Below are 20,297 nucleotides of genomic sequence, written 5' to 3' on the forward strand. Positions count from 1 at the left end.
AAGTCTAGAGGAGGCTTACTTAACAAAGCTGGTAAAATATCACCCTCTTGTACAAAAAATATCTTGCCTATAAATGTCAATATCTGGTAAAATACTGTTCAATATCCTCCATTATTGGAAGTCGCCACATTTGGAGGAGAAGGTGTCGTGTGTACCCATAATCTGCTGTTTGAACTGTCAACCTACCCTCAGTGCTGGATCATGCTTGAGCAATGTTTTGTATCTGTAACATTTATTTCCTTATGTACATTTATTATGAATCGCGAACATAAATAAATAAGTTAAAGAGTGTGTGTGTGTGTGTGTGTGTGTGTGTGTGTGTGTGTGTGTGTGTGTGTGTGTGTGTGTGTGTGTGTGTGTGTGTGTGTGTGTGTAATCAAGAGAACTCATGCATGAGAGACTGCTGGGTGATGTCATGACCTGCTCCCCAGCCATTTTCAAATCACTCCCCACCAGGGCAGACCATAACATGAATGTTTCGCGTGCGTGCGGAATGATCATCAGCTGTCTGAGCACAGATAGGAGGTCATGACTGACCTGTAACAGAGAAAAGGAACACTTGAGCCGTCAAACTGACAAGACTTATTATATCGTGGGACAGGAATCAGAATGAGCTAAAAAGTGTGTTAATGTGTATTTATCCATGCACACATCCTTTCATCATTCAGTTATCCATTCACCCACACATTTATCCTTCCACTCTACACATCCACATTTCATCCATCCACACATATCTGTCCACCTTTGCCTTGAGCAGCTTGACATTCTTAAACTGCTTCCTTGTGGTGGAGTTCATCCCCCACTACCTCCATCAGACCTGACCTTGGTGAAGCTCTCTCTCTCCCACCAATGATGATGATGATGGGTGGCGTTCTTAACCCCTCACCTCCCCCCCACTCCACACACCTACACGCCGGTGAGTCATCTACAGACCATCGGGTACGGCCCTATCTGCTAGAGAAGAGAGGCCCCGGGGCCCTTGCAATGGAATGAAAGCAGTCTCTTGCAATGGGGAGGGGGGGGGGTGTTGAAGTAGGTTTACATAAGAGACACGCTATGAAGAAAAGGAGCCACCGCTAGTGATATCACCGCTAGTGATATCACCGCTGCGCTGCCAGGGTGACTGAGTAAAAGCCTATCTGACGCTCTCCGCTTGTTATGAACACTCACATAAGAGCCCTGGCTGGGTTGTGTGGGCTGAGGCAGACCTGTACCTGCAGCCAGAGAACACACACACACACACACACACACACACACACACACACACACACACACACACACACACACACACACACACACACACACACACACACACACACACACACACACAGTAGAGCCATAGGCTAAAGAGTGCAGAGCTCCGCAACAGCGAAGCAGCATGAGTTATACGCCCACAATGCATCATGGGAGCTGGCAGATGTGGGTCTATTGATTTGTGCGTGGGAGTGGGGCAGAGAGGTTGGGCTAAAACGGGAATGGCAGTAGATGACTGATGGCGAGAGAGTGATTGCCCGGCAGGCGTGTGTGGGTGGATGGAGGGATGGAGAGGATTGAGGGTTGAAGGGAAAAGCGTTGGAAAAACACTGGTTGGAAATATTACAAAAGAAGACAACGGGACACAACTGAAGAGCAGTTTTGTGCTAAAGGGCGCCGAGTCGGAAGGGTGCGAGTGCGGACACAGCGATGACACGTTATCTGAAAGACGGGCCATTCTGTGATTCTCGCTGACTTTATTGCAAACCTGATGCAAAATAGAATACAATGCGGATGTGATTTACACACACACCACACTCACCTGGCAGAAGACAGGTTTGTAGGTGTCGGAGAAGAGCTGGGTCAGTTCCTCAGAGTCACACAGGTCCAGTGGGAGCTTGTCCACACACAGACACCGGGAGTGGAGCTGCTGTTCCTGGATCAGCTGGTTCACGTCCATCCACTGCACCATCAGAGACCGGTCGCCCTGCACATTCAAGGACCAGCCCACTCAGCTTGTTGCTTTGGGTTCCATTTGTATCAATGTCATAAGTCCGACTTTCAATCTTGTGCATGGTTGTGGTCGTATGGTTGTGGTGGTCAATATCCTAGTAATAAGATTATTAATATTATCATTCACCTCCTACAGATCAGCGTTTTTGTACCTAGACTCAATCCCTTATGATAATGTGAATTGCATGCTGGCTCTAAATATAAGCCCTCTACAGACAGGCTGCATGACTCTGAATGAGCCTGTACACTGGGCAGTTTCACTATTGATTTAGACCTTTGTTTCCTTGCAAGTTCTGGCAACACATGGCTTGACGATTGACAATTGACAGATGCAGACAGATTACAACATGGTTAAAATAGAATGCCTTTAGCGAGGACTATATAAATACTAAATAAGAGTTTTTTGCCAAGTATTGCCAGAAATATATTGAATGAATTGCACCGGCATAAAAGTCCTCCTAAATACTATCTATAACTATCCATCTGTCTATCTATCTATCTATTTATCTATCCATCTATCTAGTCTATTTCAATTTGCATACAGGAGTTCATGACCCCCTTGTCTTGTATTTGTTTAACACCGCTAGTATTTTACTCTGATGTTTTTATAAAATTCAGTGGATCTCAGGCCTCCAGGGTGCTCTTCCCTCTTTCTCACTAATACCCTTTTAGTCTTCCCTCTTTCTCACTAATACCCTTTTATTCTTCCCTCTTTCTCACTACTTCTGTTATTCTCCCCTCTCTCTCACTACTACTCTGTTAGTCTTCCCTCTCTCTCACTACCACTGTTAGTTTTCCCTCTCTCTCACTACTACTCTTAGTCTTCCCTCTCTCTCACTACTGCTCTGTTAGTCTTCCCTCTCTCTCACTACTACTCTGTTAGTCTTCCCTCTTTCTCACTAATACTCTTTGCATCACCAGCTTCTTGAACATCTTCACGTAATTCAACCAAACCAAACAATGGTTGCAACCATCCTGATTCTACACTACTGTCCTCATCTCGTTTGTCATTTGATTTAGAAAGCACCCAAATACACAAGATGCCAGTTCGAGTATGGCTTTAGACGAGGCCTGGCAAATAAATCTATGGAAGGACAACAATTATTGCTGGGAGTCATACGAGAGCGCGGACAACATCGATGACTGCTAACTAGAATAGTCACTATCGTCTATCATTTGTACAAGATAAGAAGAACCTGTGGGTGAAGTTTTATTAAATAAGGTTTTATATAGGAATTGGCAATCTCTCCGACCTCCACTCATAACCACATCCACTCAACAACTCATCAACCCCTCCCCACCTCCACCGGAGATCTCGATGCAAGAGTGGTACCTGCGGCCGGCCCAGCAGCTCTGAGCGCGCGCGGGACGCCGAGTCCTTCTTCATGTACTCCACGAAGCCGTAGCCCTTGGAGTGCCCCGTCAGCTCGCTGTACACCAGGAAGCAGCGCTCGATGTTGCCGTAGGCGCGCACCAGCTCCTCGAACTGCTGGCCGGTGAAGGCGTGCGGCAGGTTGGCTAGGCAGAGCAGCGAGTCAGTGGGCTGCAGCGCCACGCTGATGCAGCGGCCGCGCACCGTGCTGTGGTGGAGGGAGCGGATGGCATCCTGAGCCTGGGTGCCATTCAGCAAAGTCACAAAGGCTGGAGGAGACGAGGACGAAGGATGGAGGAGACAAGGAGAAGAGGACGAGGGAGACAAGGATACAGGAGCGGAGGACAGAGGATGGAGGAGGAGACAAGGAAACGACGACGCAGAAGACAAGGAGGAGATGGAGACGGGGAGACGAGGACGGGGGAGACGAGGACGTAGATCGGGGATGGAGGAACCAAGGAAATGAGGACAAGGGGATGGAGGAGATGAGAACGAAGGACGCAGGATGAGGGAGACAATGAGACAAGGACAAAGAGAAGATGGTGGATAAAAAGGGGACAGGGGGCAAAAACAGAAAAAAACAGAACAGAAAAACAAGGAGGCACATGTTGGGATGCACAGAAAAAAATGTAATGGAAAATGTATGGAAAATAAAGACATGACAAAACAAACGAAACAATAACAAAGAGATAATCAAAGCACAGAGACAGAGACACAAATAGAGATGCCGGTGGACAGACAGACAAACGTACACACAGACGTATACATAGAGAGAAAGACAAGACATTAGCTCAATTGTAGGTAGCCACTGTCTAGAATGTAATCCACATTGATATACACACAGAAGATAAGCACAATTTATCTTAAAATATACTGACACGTCTCACCGTTGTCTAGAGCAGTGGTTCTTAAAAAGTTTTTACTAATGCACCCCCTCAAAAATATAGAACCCTTTGCACCAGCACAAAACCTTACATTAAGAAAGCCTTTCACATCACTTCCCGGGATGACTGGCTATTGGAAAGTCATGCAACTCTTAGCGAATTTCTCCCCCGAAAATTGCACAAAGCCAGAGGTGTGCTGGAGCTTTTTCAATTCAATCACCGACAACTTTGTCTTGTTTCTTTCTAAGCTTTTTCTTTCAGATTATCCTTGTTTATAGACCATTGATATTCCAAGTACCCCCTTCAACCCTTTGAGGTCCCGTTTTTGGTATGAGTATCCCTATTTGAGAAACACTGCAACAGAAAGTAATCCACATTGATGTACACACAGAGAATATGATAAATGTTGCTGATTTAAAAGCAACTGACAGATCTCTCTCTCTTTTTCAAAGGGTCACATGGACACCTGGTAAATCTTGTTTAGTGTCAAATTATCTAACGACAGGCGCTGCATTGACTCAAAATAGCCTCACGTTATGCTTTTGCATTGCCAACACTGATTCCCAGACCGGGGAATCCTGTTTCTGTCAGGACCAATTACACAATCATACGCAATCATCCACAATCATACGCAATCATACGCACGCACGCACGCACGCACGCACGCACGCACGCACGCACGCACGCACGCACGCACGCACGCACGCACGCACGCACGCACGCACGCACGCACGCACGCACGCACGCACGCACGCACGCACGCACGCACGCACGCACGCACGCACGCACGCACGCACGCACGCACGCACGCACGCACGCACGCACGCACGCACGCACGCACGCACGCACGCACGCACGCACGCACGCACGCACGCACGCACGCACGCACGCACGCACGCACGCACGCACGCACGCACGCACGCACGCACGCACGCACGCACGCACGCACGCACGCACGCACGCACGCACGCACGCACGCACGCACGCACGCACGCACGCACGCACGCACGCACGCACGCACGCACGCACGCACGCACGCACGCACGCACGCACGCACGCACGCACGCACGCACGCACGCACGCACGCACGCACGCACGCACGCACGCACGCACGCACGCACGCACGCACGCACGCACGCACGCACGCACGCACGCACGCACGCACGCACGCACGCACGCACGCACGCACGCACGCACGCACGCACGCACGCACGCACGCACGCACGCACGCACGCACGCACGCACGCACGCACGCACGCACGCACGCACGCACGCACGCACGCACGCACGCACGCACGCACGCACGCACGCACGCACGCACGCACGCACGCACGCACGCACGCACGCACGCACGCACGCACGCACGCACGCACGCACGCACGCACGCACGCACGCACGCACGCACGCACGCACGCACGCACGCACGCACGCACGCACGCACGCACGCACGCACGCACGCACGCACGCACGCACGCACGCACGCACGCACGCACGCACGCACGCACGCACGCACGCACGCACGCACGCACGCACGCACGCACGCACGCACGCACGCACGCACGCACGCACGCACGCACGCACGCACGCACGCACGCACGCACGCACGCACGCACGCACGCACGCACGCACGCACGCACGCACGCACGCAGCTGAAATCAGCTCAGCGGAAGCAATTCTGCTGTCAGGTTGGCTGTTTGAAAGCGCTAATTAAAAAGTAGAGGGGCGGTGGGGATTACAGCAGGCAACATTTCGTAATGACGTGAAGTCGAGAGCACGCCTCCCGTGTCGGGACCCCACTGCCTCATCCCGGCTCCGAGGACCACTGGTCCCATGCAAAAGCCCTTTGCAGGGAGGTAAACAAGGCTCCTTAGTGGAGTTATTAGGGGTCCTACTAAACCGTTGGAACCCTATTGTAATCGTTAGTATTATTATCATTATTAATACTAGAGTTTCCGCGCCCGCGTTGCATGCGCTCAAACTCTAGTTGTAATTAAACCCATAGCAATAATGTGGAAACCCCAGTCGAGAATGTAACAAATTTCTGAGCGCATAATATAATAACATTTTGCCTATAATGTTACAACGTATAATGTTTTGGTTCACCCATCACGTAATGAAGCAAGCATTATAATTTCCTCCTTACGTTATGAAGCAAGCATAATAATAAGCACATTTTTGCCGAATTTGTATATCAGGAGATTCGACCCTGAGGATGATTCACACTTAATATTTTATGCACGGACATGGATGTCGTTTAGACATCAGTAGAATCAACGGTAGACAAAATGGAGGCAGAACGGGCGGAAATCATTGCAATCATCTTAAATGTTGCTAAAAGGATGCATCATATATTCCGTTGCATCCACAAAATCTGAAGCATCGATCGATGAAAGATTGGAACATATGTTAGAGACAAATAGAAGAAACGACGAAGAAGAAAGGAGTCACGAACGACGTTACTGGAGAAAAACGTTGTTCGGGTTAGAGAGCATATTTTTTTGCTTCATTTCACATATAACCAACACATGGACAAATGTAGTTCATTTCTGTGTTAAACTAAGAAAACAGGGAGTGTACGGGACCCTATAATGTTCAGCTCACTGTTGTCAGTAATAATAATAATAAAGAAACATTTTCTATACACGTGCAGCTGTGAATTCATTTATTGTAATTTATTGCATGATGTGTACTTTTAGGGTTATGATAAGACCTATATTTTAGCGTTTACCACAAATGACTCTTAAAAGCAGAGCCAACATTTAAATATTTTTTAACCATTCCGCGAACAAAAGGCAAAAGGCTGAATTTCATTAAGGGGGCCTCTCAATGGCATGCAGAAGCGTCATGAACAAGCCAACTGAAGTGGTATGAGAAATACCAACTTTCTACTCCTCATTCACATATAAGGTAATTTACATTTCCTACGGAAAAAAAGACTACCTCGGGGGTAGTATTATTCAGGAGATTTTCAGGGTGCAAATGTAAGGATATTTTGGTCACACATACGGCCCATCAGGAGAATATCAGGACTTACAAGTGTGTCTATGTGAGCGCGCACGTGCATGCGTGCGTGCTAGGGCTGGGACGACGCGTCGACGTAATCGATGACGTCGACGCATAAATTACGTCAACGTGAAAAATGCGCGTCGATTAAAAAAAAAAAAAAAAAAAAAAGGGCGGCGCCGGAGCGTAGTAGCAACGCGAGCGGCTCCTCAGACTTTCATAAGTGCAAGGCGCCACGCACTCGTTCCTCTAAAGTATGGGAATTCTTTAATGTAAAAGGAAACGATTCTGTGATACGTCGTCTTTGCAAAATGGAGATGGCTTTCCATTCTAGCACCACGGCAATGAACCAGCACCTGAAGAGGCGCCACCCGGTAGCAGCTGCAGATGACCGAGCACCGTAGAATTCTAAGAATGCATTACTTTGCACTTTTATTTTGGAATTTAAAGGCAATAAACATGTATTGAAATGTTAAGGAATTCATATTTTTTTCATTCAGATATGTAAATCATCATGTATAAATTGCTATTAGTCAATTAATGGGAAGATAATCGATAATCAAAATCGTATCGGACTGAAAAAATTAATCGATGCATCGAAAAAATAATCGCTAGATAAATCGTTTAAAAAATAATCGTTTATCCCAGCCCTATTGCGTGAGTGCTTTTGTGCGTGCGGTGTATTTGCGAGTTTGCGCGTGCTGTGTGAGCTGCAGGCCGCTTGACGTGTGTGTGCGTGCGTGCGGTGTGTGTGTATGCGATGTCCTGCGCTGCTTGTCTTGAAACGTCTGAGTCAGCGCGCGCATGTGTGTGTGCGTGTGTGTGTATGTGCATGTGTGCATGCTGCTTGGCACATGCGCTCTGACCAACTTAAGTAACTTGTGCGAAAGGCCTGCTATCATATAGTAGTATGATTATTATTATATTATTATTTTTCTTTTTTACAAATACTTATCTCAAGAACGACATTGCCAAAGGTATGGCAGTCTTGTAGAACTAGTGAAATGAGTTAGGGATAACAAGGATGGGCCAAAATGAACTATAGATGGTAATATAACAGGCTGCCATTTCCACTAGGGAAGTACAATATGCATGTAACATGATATACATTCGTCATGATGAACAACCCCAACACCGCAACTGATTTGGTGCCGGAAATGGCCAAGCTGCAAACTCGGCACACATGTACAAGGTGACTGTGGGACTATATGGTGTGAAATTCATAGCAATACGGCCAAAGACCGCAGAGATATACATTTTAAAGTGAAATGTGTATGAATGATTTTTTTTCTGTTATTAAAACAGCTCTAGCATTGCATCAAAAACACTTAGGCTTGGCTGTCACTATGGCTACTAAGAGGAGATTCCATAGTATAACCATGCCAAATTTGAAGTCTATATCTGAAAATAAATTTGGATGCATTTGATTTGATGATTTTCTGCCATCCGTCGTAGCACTCCGCAAGTAGTCTTGTAACTTATCAACCCGGGGATACTCAGTTGGTAAGCGACGTCAACGGCTTTGGCAGACTATTTCTCTGCTGATCAACACTACGAATGCTGGTAATCTCACGACCCCACTGGTATATTCAAAACGGCTCTGTTTAGGCAGGAGTCGAGACACATAAGTGGTAACAAACCACAGGGCAGCATGCTGTCTATCCAGACACCATCTTGCTTCTGTCTGCCATCTTGGATCCCTCAGGTGTCCATAATCAAGGCCAATAAAAGGAGCCACTCCCACAGTTAGCACGACAACCCATTAACCACCAGCTTAACATTACCCAACAGTAGGATCTTGACATTCCTTCCCCCCTAAACAAAACATAAAACACAATTATTTATTTATTTTTCGCCTACCCTTTTGTGTTTTTTTTTTTCTAATCTTCCATTTCATTTTCACATTTTCCTTAAAATAACTTCTAACCGAAATTAGAACTCAACCCATACATTGAAAATACGAGGATCTTGTAAATAACGAGAGAACCCTCTGCCAAATCCGGGTAGACAATATCAGTCGTTAACAAGGTCTCACGCTCTAGAGAGAGCATCAGCAATGACATTGTCCTTGCCAGCAATATGCTTCACAACCAAGTTGTAAGGCTGTAATACGAGACCCAAGTGAAATACCCTGGCGTTAGCATTACGGAACCTGGCTAAGAAAGCTAGGGGATTATGGTCAGAATAAACCACCACTGCCTGCTCACCTCCCGCAATATAGACCTCAAAATGCCTAACTTCTAAGACTAGGGCCAAAGCTTCCTTCTCTATGGTAGAGTAGACTCTTTGATGTGAGTTGAGTTTCTTTGAGAAGTACGCCACCGGCTGTTCATAACCATCCTCTCCTGCCTGTAGGAGGACAGCTTCTATTCCGACATCACAGGCATCAACAGCGAGAGCGAATGGCCTCTCAAACTCTGGTGCTCTGAGAACGGGGGCACTAGACAAAATGGTTTTAACCATTCAATGCTACCCGACACCCATCTGTCCAGTCCCATTTCACATCCTTCCTCAATAAATTGGTAAGAGGGGCGGTCACTGCTGCAAAGTTAGGGACAAAACGGCGATAAAACCCACACATCCCTAAGATCCTTCTCAGCTGAGTGCAGGTACGTGGTGTCGGAAAATCCACAATGGCCTGAACCTTAGGGCGCACTCACACTAGGCAAGTTTGCCTATTCCGTGCTGCAGGAAGATTCAGCACGATTCCCCCCCTCCCCACTCCCCCCGCTGGCCCGTGGTCACACTGCTCCCAAAGGCCGTGGCCTGGGCATGATTGCTCCTTCATACATACGTCCTCACGTCGTAATACGATACGTCATCACCAAGCGTCCTCACCACCATAACAACAATGGAGAACAACAACGTGAATGCTGTCGTCGGCCCGAACTTCAAGTAAACACCCGACTTAACTATCGCACCAACGTAAACCCACTCGTGAACAGCTTGCCGCCATTGTTTAAAATGAATGTTGTGGGGAAGAAGGGCATGGACCTATAAAGAAAGAAGGGTCGCGCAAGGACTATGTCATCCAGCTCACGTTGCGCATCCGCACGTGTGCGCGTGTCATCTCATTAACATCTGTACTTTGGCCACGGCACACCTCTCCCAAGTGTGCCGTGGCCAAGGGGCTGTTCCGTGCTGGAATACGGATGGCGTGGTCACACAAGCCAAACGTTGTAGACTTTAGTATGCAAATGAGCTCGGGCACGGGCCGCAGCCCTAGTGTGAGTTGCCCCTTAGCCAACCGAGGCTGCACCACCCCACATCCCACCTGATGACCAAGGTATGTGACGGTACCTTTACTGAACTCACATTTTGACAGGTTGATTACGAGCCACGCCTCAGCCAACCGCTGAAATAAAGCCTTGATGTGCTCCCCATGCTCTTCCCAGGTGTCACTAAACACTACCACGTCATCTAAAAGGCATCACCCTGAACTGATACAGCCCATCTGGGGTTACAAAAGCTGACACTTCCTTTGCCCTTTCTGTTAATGGTACCTAAAAGTAACCTTTCTGGAGGTCGATCTTGGTCAAAAACCTCTTCTACCCCACCTGATAAATGCAATCCTCTAACCGAGGGAGAGGGAACACAATCCCCTTTTGTGACAACATTAACCCATCTGGAGTCAACAAAGAACCTATCCGCTCTTCCCTCTGGAGCAACTAAGATGACTGGGGAACTCCAGGCACTGTCTGAGGGCTCAATTACCCCGATGCGCATCATATAGTCTTCCTCCACCTGTACCACCAACTTCTTACATGGAGGTAGCCTATATGGATGCTGTTTCACAGGGTCAGCATTCTCTGTATCCACATCATATACTGCCCGATTTGTGCTACCAGGAGTATCTCTGCCAAGTGAAGGGAAAAGTTAAATCAGGCGCACTACATCCCCCCGCTGGGAATCAGTAAGTTACCCCAACTTCCTTTCCACCTCAGCACGAGCTTAGTATTGTACAACCTAGCATTAACTACGTCAGGGGACGAGTCCACATCAAAGCTCCTCTGTACTTTCTGGGAGGTCCCTCTGAACACAAGTCACTACTGCCTCAGTTACCTCTCCCTTATAAGCTGTCATGGCATTAATGTGACAAAGTCGGGTCTTAGACCGCCTCTCTTGGGTACTAACAACGTAGTTGAGGTCCCCGAGCTTCCTCAAGACCCTGTAAGACCCAGCAAACATAGGACCTAACGGTCCCCATGGTCCTGCTCCTAAAACTAAGACCAAATCAACTGGATCAAAAATGCGGCACACGGCCTTGCGGTCATACCTGGCCTTCATGCAAGCTTTAGCCCCAGCTAAATTCTTGGAGGCAACCTCACTCGCCAACTGTTGTCGACCCCGCATTAATAAAAAATACTCTAGCACATCCCCAGGGGGTGCTGGCCGAATAATCTCGCGCAAGAGCTGTAATGGCCCTCGAACTTCATGTCCAAAAACTAATTCAAATGGGCTAAAACCCAAGGATTCAGTGGGGGCGTCCCTAATTGCGAACCATAGAAACGGGATGCCCTCGTCCCACTCTTTGGGTTGACTTTCAACAAAAGCACGTACATGTTCTTTAAGGTTCCATGAAACCGTTCAATGGCCCGCTGACACTGTGGGTAATAAGGTGAAGAATGCTTGACCACCACATTCAACTCTGACAAAACCTGATGGAAAAGTTTGGCTGTAAAATTATAGCCCCCATCTGATTGAATAGAGCGTGGCAAACCAACCCATGCAAAGAACTTAAGCAAATGTTCCACGATCTTAATGTTGCGTAGTGGAATGGCTTCCGGATACCTTGTGGTGGTATCCAATATATTGTCAACAGATATTCGTTTCCCTTCTTGGTTTTCGGTAAGGGTCCTACACAGACAATCATTATCTCAGCTAAGGGCACCCGTACCACGGGTAAAGGTTGTAAAGGAGAAACTGGCGGCTTACTGCCCTGTTTCCCCACCACCTGTGGCACCGACGACAAAACTCCTTTACTCCTTTGCTAATCCCTGGCCAATAAAATTGCCTGTTTATCTTGGCTAGGTTATTTTTTAAAACCCAAATGAATGCGGAGCCCTTCTCCACGATAAGACTGTGGTAGCACAATCTGTTCATAACTGGCCCAGTCCTCACTAGCAGGTCTGCTGGCTGGCCTCCATTTCCTAAACAGAATCCCCTTTCTCAAAAAGTAACCTGTTGCCACGTCGTCACTCTCTCTTGCAGACGTTGCCACTTTAACAGCATACTCAAGGGAAGGATCCTCCTTCTGCTCCTGAATGACCGTGGGTTGGCTTACATCTGGAGCCCTAGACATCTCAGAACGGCTAACAACCCCTCTTGCATCTGACTCTGCAACATAAACACCACCTCTGTCACCTCAGCACTCTAAACTCTGGGACGTCCCTATTTCGGCAGCTATATCAATGGCAGGCTCTCTGACCCCCTCTAGAACGCCAGAGGTCAACCACTGAGGGAAGACAGTGTCACTCAGATCCACCATGGGCTCCTCATCAACCAAGGGTGATGACAGGGCACCGGGTGCTTGGGCACCAACAGCTAGCTTTTTCCTTGCCTGAGCTCGAGTGACCACACATGAGTTAAAAACCTCTGGAAACTCTGCCTCCATCTCCTTCATTTCAACCGGGTAGACTGGGCAGTCTGTAACCTCTGGGTTGACCCTAGTCCCCTGCTATGTCGTTTCCCAGCAGCAAATCAATACCCCTCACTGGGAGACTGTTCACCTCAGCAACCTCAACACATGCTGATACTAACTCTGATTTGAGATATATGCGGTAGATAGGTGCATGCACGTAGCCACCACCTACACCCTGCACCAATACATATCTGCCGGTGAATGAGGCAGGTGGAAGATCCACCACCCCTTTACACAACAGGGTCTGAACTGCCGCCGTGTCACGCAGTATTGTTACTGGCACATGAAGTCCCTCCTGAGACACTGCCACTGTCCCTTCCGAAGTGAACCCTTCAAAATCCTCCAGGTCACTGGTAATACTGCTGCCAGCAGACACCAGCGCCACTGCCCTACCTGAGCTCTCAAACCTGGACCTCAGACTAGGACATTGATTCTTCTTATGCCCCAACTTATTGCACCGGAAAAGGCGAATTTCCAAAGGGGATGTATAGCCTGGACCAATAGATTGGGCACTCCCTCCTCTCTGGGCTATGAACCGTTCAGGTCGCGATGGGCCCCTATCAAATGACTGGGGTGGACGATAACCATCCCCCACGGGTCTCCATGAGTGCTGTTCACCACTAAATGAGTCAACAGGCCTTCTACTGCCTACTTCACTTGTGGACTTCTTGCCATGAATCACTTCATAGTTGTCTGCAAGCTCAGACGCTTCTCATGGAGATTTCACTGCCCGTTCATTCAGATAAATTTCCACTTCCCTGGAAACACTAGCTTTAAACTGTTCCAACAAGACTAACTGTACATCCACACCAGAAGCGAATTGAGCGACCAAATCGCCGGAAGTCATTCACTTTCTATGGGCAAGAGCGACCAAAGCGACCAACGCTACCAGCGGCCAAAGTTGAGCGACCAGAGCATCAAAAAAAAGTTGAACACTTTTTAACTTTATGCAAATGACTATGACGCGCTTCAGCGGCCAAAACTGACAGAGAATCGGAATGTAGACGCTCTTCGCTTGCGTGGATCCCAGGGAACACCGGCAGGCACTTTGGTTCCTACCTACCTTTATTCACTCACTGAACAAAATGTCGGCTGAAGTATTAATCGCGGCTGTAACTGGGCACCCGGTGTTGTACCCAACCCTTTTTCAGTTCAGAGATTGAAACGCCCTAGTGGTTTGGATACCAAGTGATGATAAGCGGGAGTATTTATACATCTAGAACGTTCGTATTTAAGCAGGAATCATTTTCATTTGCTCTCCATGCCACCAATCTAACCAACCAATCGCGTGTAGCATGCTTTAAACAAAACCAAAAAAGTATTTTAAATCGTCACATAAACAAACTAATCGACAAGACGAGGGATAAATGACAAGGGATATATCTCTTGTCTTTTATCCCTCTATTCCCCACTATTCACGGAGCCTGAGGTGAATAATTGTTAATGAAATAGTCTAGATAGATATATAGCCTAGTCAAGTCTTTATTAATACCAAACGACACAGATCGTCGGGAATCCATTTAGGTGGTTCGGCCCACACTGGACAGTAGCCTACAAGACCACACAGAACAAGTCTGACTGGACATACACACAATACATCACATTAAAACTAGACACGCGCTGATAGATAGATAAGACAGATAGGCCTAGATAGATAGATATGTTCCATTATTTGCCTTGCAGAGCCAACCAGTCCTGTGCACGTATGCAAATTAGCCATGTGCGCCAATGTCTATTTGTTTTGAGTGCGACGAATGAGTGCAGATCATGATTTGCAGATGCAGATCAGTGAAACATATTTTAACTAGCCTACTACAGCACGCAGGTTTTTTTGTTCTCGGTTGTAATTAGCCTACATTTTAGGAGTTTTTTTATATTGGGGAGAATCACTGTCCTACTTGTTGTCGAAGCAAAACCGTCTCGGCAATATGGCCAAAGTGTATGGGAGAATTCACTCTTTGATATGGCTGTCTGTACTAAAAGCATACGGCTCCTTTAAATGCGTCTGCATAATTGAATTGTACATCATGAGCGACTTGAGCGACCAAAACGAACAGAAATATTCGCAGCGAAACTTTGTGAGCGACCAAAGCGTCAAAGACGCTTTGCTCCTGGTGTGGACGTACGGTAAGGCCCTTAGCTCTGAATAATCAAAGGCTTCCCAGGAGTTAAGCCAGCGATCAATAGCTATTTCCTGGTTCCGCCAGAAGTCTAGATAGGTTTCGCCAGGCTGCCGCCTTAGCTCTCTAAACCTAAGCCTATAGGCTTCAGGCACACTTCCATAGGCCTCCAACACAGCCTTCCTGAGTGAAACATACTCCAGACCCAACCGACAGTCTAGAGCAGCTACCGCCCTCACTCTCTTTGGCCACTTTCTCAAACATTTCGAAAAGGATATCTACTGCGTCTTCCTCAAAGACAGGCATGATTCTACGGGCCCTACCTAAATCAAAACCTGAGCCCCTGTTTTCAGCATGCCGACCGGAAGTGAAGGCAAATTTTTCTACCTCCAACCTAACCAACCTCTCAAGAGTGTACATAAGCTGCTTCTCTTTCCACTTTCTCACTCTGAAGGGTAGTTAACCGCTCCTCTTTCTCAGTCTGGAGTGTAGCTTGTTCTTGTTGTTCCAACCACAGCTCTTCCAGGTTTAACTCTTAAGTCAAGTATGCCACTATTGATGGTTTCCTGATATCTTTAGCCAACCCAATATCCTCAAATCCAGCCACCCTTCAGAGATCCACCTGTGCAGACACCATACTGACTACCCTGACACAACCAAACAAAAATGTCCTATGTAGCAACACTCTACAAACAATGCCAACACATGATCTCTCCAATGCTAAACCTAACTACATGTAGCCAACAACCATAATCCTTAAATTAGTTTGCATCACAAATCACCACGATCCTGGCTTTCCAAGCTGGTTATCCAAGTGAGCTAACTACAGTTCTTTACATACTAAAGCATCTGTTTGCGTGAGAACCTGATACAGAGTGGCTAATCCACCCTTAGCCATGTGCCCCTCAAATACTAACAGCACATAACTTTTAATGAGCTGAATACAACTCCGGTATCACTTCTCTCGTCAACAGATTGCCTGTCTGTAATACTCGCTAGCTAAATTCAAATCCCGGACGGGCAACCCAATTATTTCATGACCCCACTGGTATATTCAAAACGGCTCTCTGTCTAGGCAGGAGTCGAGACACATAAGTGGTAACAAACCACAGCTGGCAGGCAACTAGATTCCGGCCACGTGTGCAGTGACTCACCTGGGTTCCTGGCGAGCTCTGGTCCTTCTCTCTCTTGTTGAGGGATAGCCCAAGCGTTGGGGTAAACGGTAGCCTGTCCCGTTTGGTTATTGTTTGACATATAACATTGACGAACACTTGACATTGACAAACATACACGACAAAGGAGTGGTCACATTCCCTGAGGGACTCCCTAATCCTTGTACTGTCCTTGTATAAGGGCGAATAGGTTTTACAAAGTCTTATGGTTTCTAAGCGTAATCAAGTCTGGGCACCATGCTGTCTATCCAGACACCATCTTGCTTCTGTCCGCCATCTTGGATCCCTCGGGTGACCATAATCAAGGCCAATCAAGGGAGCCACTCCCACAGTTAGCACGATAACCCGTTCCCCACCAGCTTAAAATTACCCAACAGGAGGATCGGGATAGTAACAAATAAATTGTAAAAGGTTATTTTTTCGTTTTGGCAAGTAGCCGTGTAATAAGCGAATAATGTATAGAACTTCACCGGTCATTATCGAAAATAAGCCCCTTCAGGGCGAAGCAAGACACCTCCGCTTCGCGCCGGTGTCCTGTTCGCCCTGTCGGGGATTATTTTCCCGATAATGACCGGCGGTCTATACATTATCCCTTACCTATTTATACCAATAAGATAGAAACAAATAGGGCCTGACCGATATTGATTTTTTAGTGCCGATGCCGATTATTTTCAGAGAAAAATTACGATTACGATTTAATCGGCCGATTAAAAAAAAAAAGAAAAAAAAAAAAAAAAGAAGCATATAAAACGTAGTTTTTGATACCTTAAATATACTTTAAACACTTTTGACGAATATGTAAATTGAATGCAGAACCTTTGAGTGTTTTAGAATACATTTACAGTCAAAAATGAGTGTAATGTAAAATGTAAAATAAATAACTAACTCCCAATGTGCTGCGCTCGTGAGCAGTGACTAACACGTGCGTGCTGAGCAGTATGGTCTCACCGTTAGAGTCTACAGTATAACAAATTAACATGGCCTGGGACCTAAAGAAAAACAGGCACAACATGCTCAAACAACGCGTCTTGTGTACATTGGTGAGGTGAGCGCGCAGCTGCCTGAGCGAGCGTGCTTTCATGTTGTACGGTAAAATTCAATCTCCTCTTTTTTACTCCAGCTAAAGTTGTTAGTTAGCAAGGCGAGTAGGAGCGCAATCTGCAGGATACTAAGCGCAATAACATTTAAAGAAAAAGAAAACGGTTGTAATCGGCGTCTTTTTGGCCGATGCCGATTATTTTCAAAAAGGCTATAATCGGCCTATTAAATCGGCAGGCCGATGAATCGGTCGGGCCCTAGAAACAAAGACAGCTTTTATGTGGAAAGCAGGGCAGGAATTTCACCGCCGGTCACGACGGTTGCACCTCTATCTGGCTGTAATGCCCTTCTAAAAATTGTATGCTCATTGGCCACTGTGGCCTTGGTGCCCCGCGCTCTGTCTGTTATGTTTTTTCTTTCCCCCTGCCTCTCTGCCCCAAGTCCGCCCCAGCCACTGAATGTTAGTACATGTACTTGATTGGTCAACACCATGGGCGTCAGTTTGGTTTGAAATGTGCTGGGGACAGAGACGCATTCGGAAGTGCATTTTCAGAAGTGCTGGGTACAATGAGGATGCACAAATTTTTCTCTCTTTAGTGCCGGTAATGAAAGGTTCTGAAAGACGGCATACCCATGTACAGGGCTGTACGCTTACTTTTTAAATGGTAGCACTGGTGCTAGCAAGTGAAAAAAATCAGTAGCACAAAAATAATTTTGGTAGCACGTATACTAAAGTCAAAAAAATAAAAATACTATATGAACAGAATAGGACGTATATACAAAAGTAACACTATATGAACAATTTGAAATTTAACAACAGTAAAGTGACAATGAACATATTAAATAGTAAAGTGACTATGTTGAATGTGTTCACCACATCAGCAGCCAGAATTGGTGAATACATTCAACCAAATTAAGTAATTATTACAAATTTAACAAACACTTATTTATTAACCTCTGATGTCCTTTCCCCTACCTCGAGGCAATATTTACAAAACATAGACTTCTTGGATTGGTCGTAGACCAGCCAATTGAACGTTTTTAACCACTGGGGGTTAAACCTGTACGTTTTCCAGTTGGCCGAGACGGAGTCTTGGGTGGAGTCGGCTACGTCCGAAGGTGCCGGTTCCGTGCTTGTGGTCGCCGAGTCAATCTCTTCCATACGTGGATTCTTTTTACAAGTTTCCATCTTTATTGAATGAAGAAGAACTTCCGAATACAGGGAAATACCTTTTCATTTTTCTGTTTTGCTTAAAAAGTGAATTTCCCGCGACCGTTACAAAGCCTCTTCCTCAACGTGCGAATGTTCGGGAAATGTAGTTTTTTAGTAGTCGAACGGAACTGACGAGCCTATAACTCAAAATACATTTCCCAAAATTCAACGCTCCCATCATGCTCCCACACACTCGCGCTTAGTGGTGCCATTGAAAGCCGTACAGAAAGACAAATTTTTTTTGGCACGGGTCCTTCTCACCCTTTCGCACCGGTGCGAGTGGACTTGTATTTATCTTCGCACGCTAAATATTTCAATAGCAAATGCGATCAAAACTGTCGCACTGTACAGCCCTGATGTAGCTGATTACTAAGGAATAAAATGTAGACAAAATCAGTCTGGCACGTTTTATGAACAAAACGTTTCCAAAAAGCATCCGACATATGACCCACTATGTTCTGCTCCATGTATCCAATGTTGACAATGTGACATGACATGGCTAAGCTAAGGACATAAACAAGAGGAGCTAAGAAAGGAAATTAACTGTGTGTTAAAGTTCAGAAGGGCCAAACGTGTGGCTACAAAAGTCGTCAAGATTGAAAAGAAAAAAATATTTGTTGCGCCACATCATGAGCTGACTGTTCTCATTTCACAACACGCATTCCATCAAAACTAGCCTACATCAGGCATTCTGACCAAAACTCATGCACTCCCCCCCACAATTATTCCAGAATTCAAGCAAAGCAAGAATGACAAAAAGTCACATTGTGTCAACAAGAGACTGACTCCACCGACTATCAATTGCAAGTTAAAACAGCCGATCCCTTGCAAAAAACACAAAAGACCTCGCCACAGCGCAAGCAAATCTCAAGCAACAAATATCGCGTCTTACCTTTATTTATGTGGCAGTGGTCTGCAGATGCATCCCGTGGTGTAGCCTACCACATCAATTTAGTTCAACAGGTTATCGTTCTGATACTGTCCATGGTACTAGCAACCTGCTCTGGTGCTTTTTACCTATGTATTCAGGCTAAAATGACTTGATTGTCTGACGCCTCATCATCCAAGCCAAAGAGTATTGGTATTATTAGTAATGGGCCGGCTACTTGCCAAATCGAAAAAATAACTTGACAAAGTGTGTCTTTTCCAATGTATTTGTTATCATTCGTAGCGTTGATCAGCAAAGAAATTGTTTGCCAAAGTCGTTGACGTCGATTAGCAACCGAATACGCCGGGGTTGATAAGTTACCTGCAGTGTTTGGAATGTTACTTTCAAAAAGTAATTAGTTATAGTTACTCACTATTTGTTCCAAAAAGTAACTGAGTTAGTAACTGAATTAATCTATATAAAAGTAAGTAGTTACCAGGGAAAGTAACTATTTGCGTTACTGTAAAAAAAAGAAAGTTGCTATATGTGAAAAAAAATGGATTTTTCTGAGCAGTTTTCACTTGGCCTTAATGTGTTAAATGGTTGAACTGCCCATTCAAGGCCCTGATATGCTTCCAACTGAGGCCCTGTCCACACTTACCCGGGTAAATCTACAAACGCATCAATATTCATCCGTTTAGTCCTTCCGTCCACACTAAAACAGAGAATGCCGACGCTGAAAACTATGCTTTTCGAAAACAATTGCTGGGGTGGATAAATGTGAAAACGCTGGGTTCGCGTTATAGTGTGGACAGGGTAGACAGAGGCTTTCAGAAACGTTCGGTTGTCATGAAACTGCCATGACACTGCCACAAGCTTGCGCTCGAGGCCGAGAAGCTCATCAAAAAAATGGCAGGTGAAATGGAAATGGGGATCTCTCTGTACAATGTACTAATTTATCTCCAGAAACAACTCGACATATTGGCTCAAACATATTCGT

At 46.3% G+C, this 20,297-nt stretch overlaps 1 protein-coding gene across 1 annotated transcript in view; it reads right to left on the minus strand.

The window, feature by feature from the left end:
• The window catches only part of raver2 (ribonucleoprotein, PTB-binding 2), a 125,779-nt gene that overhangs the window by 44,557 nt on the left and 60,925 nt on the right, over window positions 1-20,297 (minus strand). Inside the window, exons 3-4 of the mRNA XM_056604114.1 lie at window positions 3,320-3,627; window positions 1,796-1,960 (exon numbers count right to left, since the gene is read on the minus strand). Of these exons, the coding sequence (XP_056460089.1) occupies window positions 1,796-1,960; window positions 3,320-3,627 (473 nt within the window). The remainder of the gene's footprint in view (window positions 1-1,795; window positions 1,961-3,319; window positions 3,628-20,297) is intronic.

Source organism: Gadus chalcogrammus, chromosome 12 (genome assembly GCF_026213295.1).
Source record: "Gadus chalcogrammus isolate NIFS_2021 chromosome 12, NIFS_Gcha_1.0, whole genome shotgun sequence".
Taxonomy (NCBI): Eukaryota; Metazoa; Chordata; class Actinopteri; order Gadiformes; family Gadidae; genus Gadus; species Gadus chalcogrammus.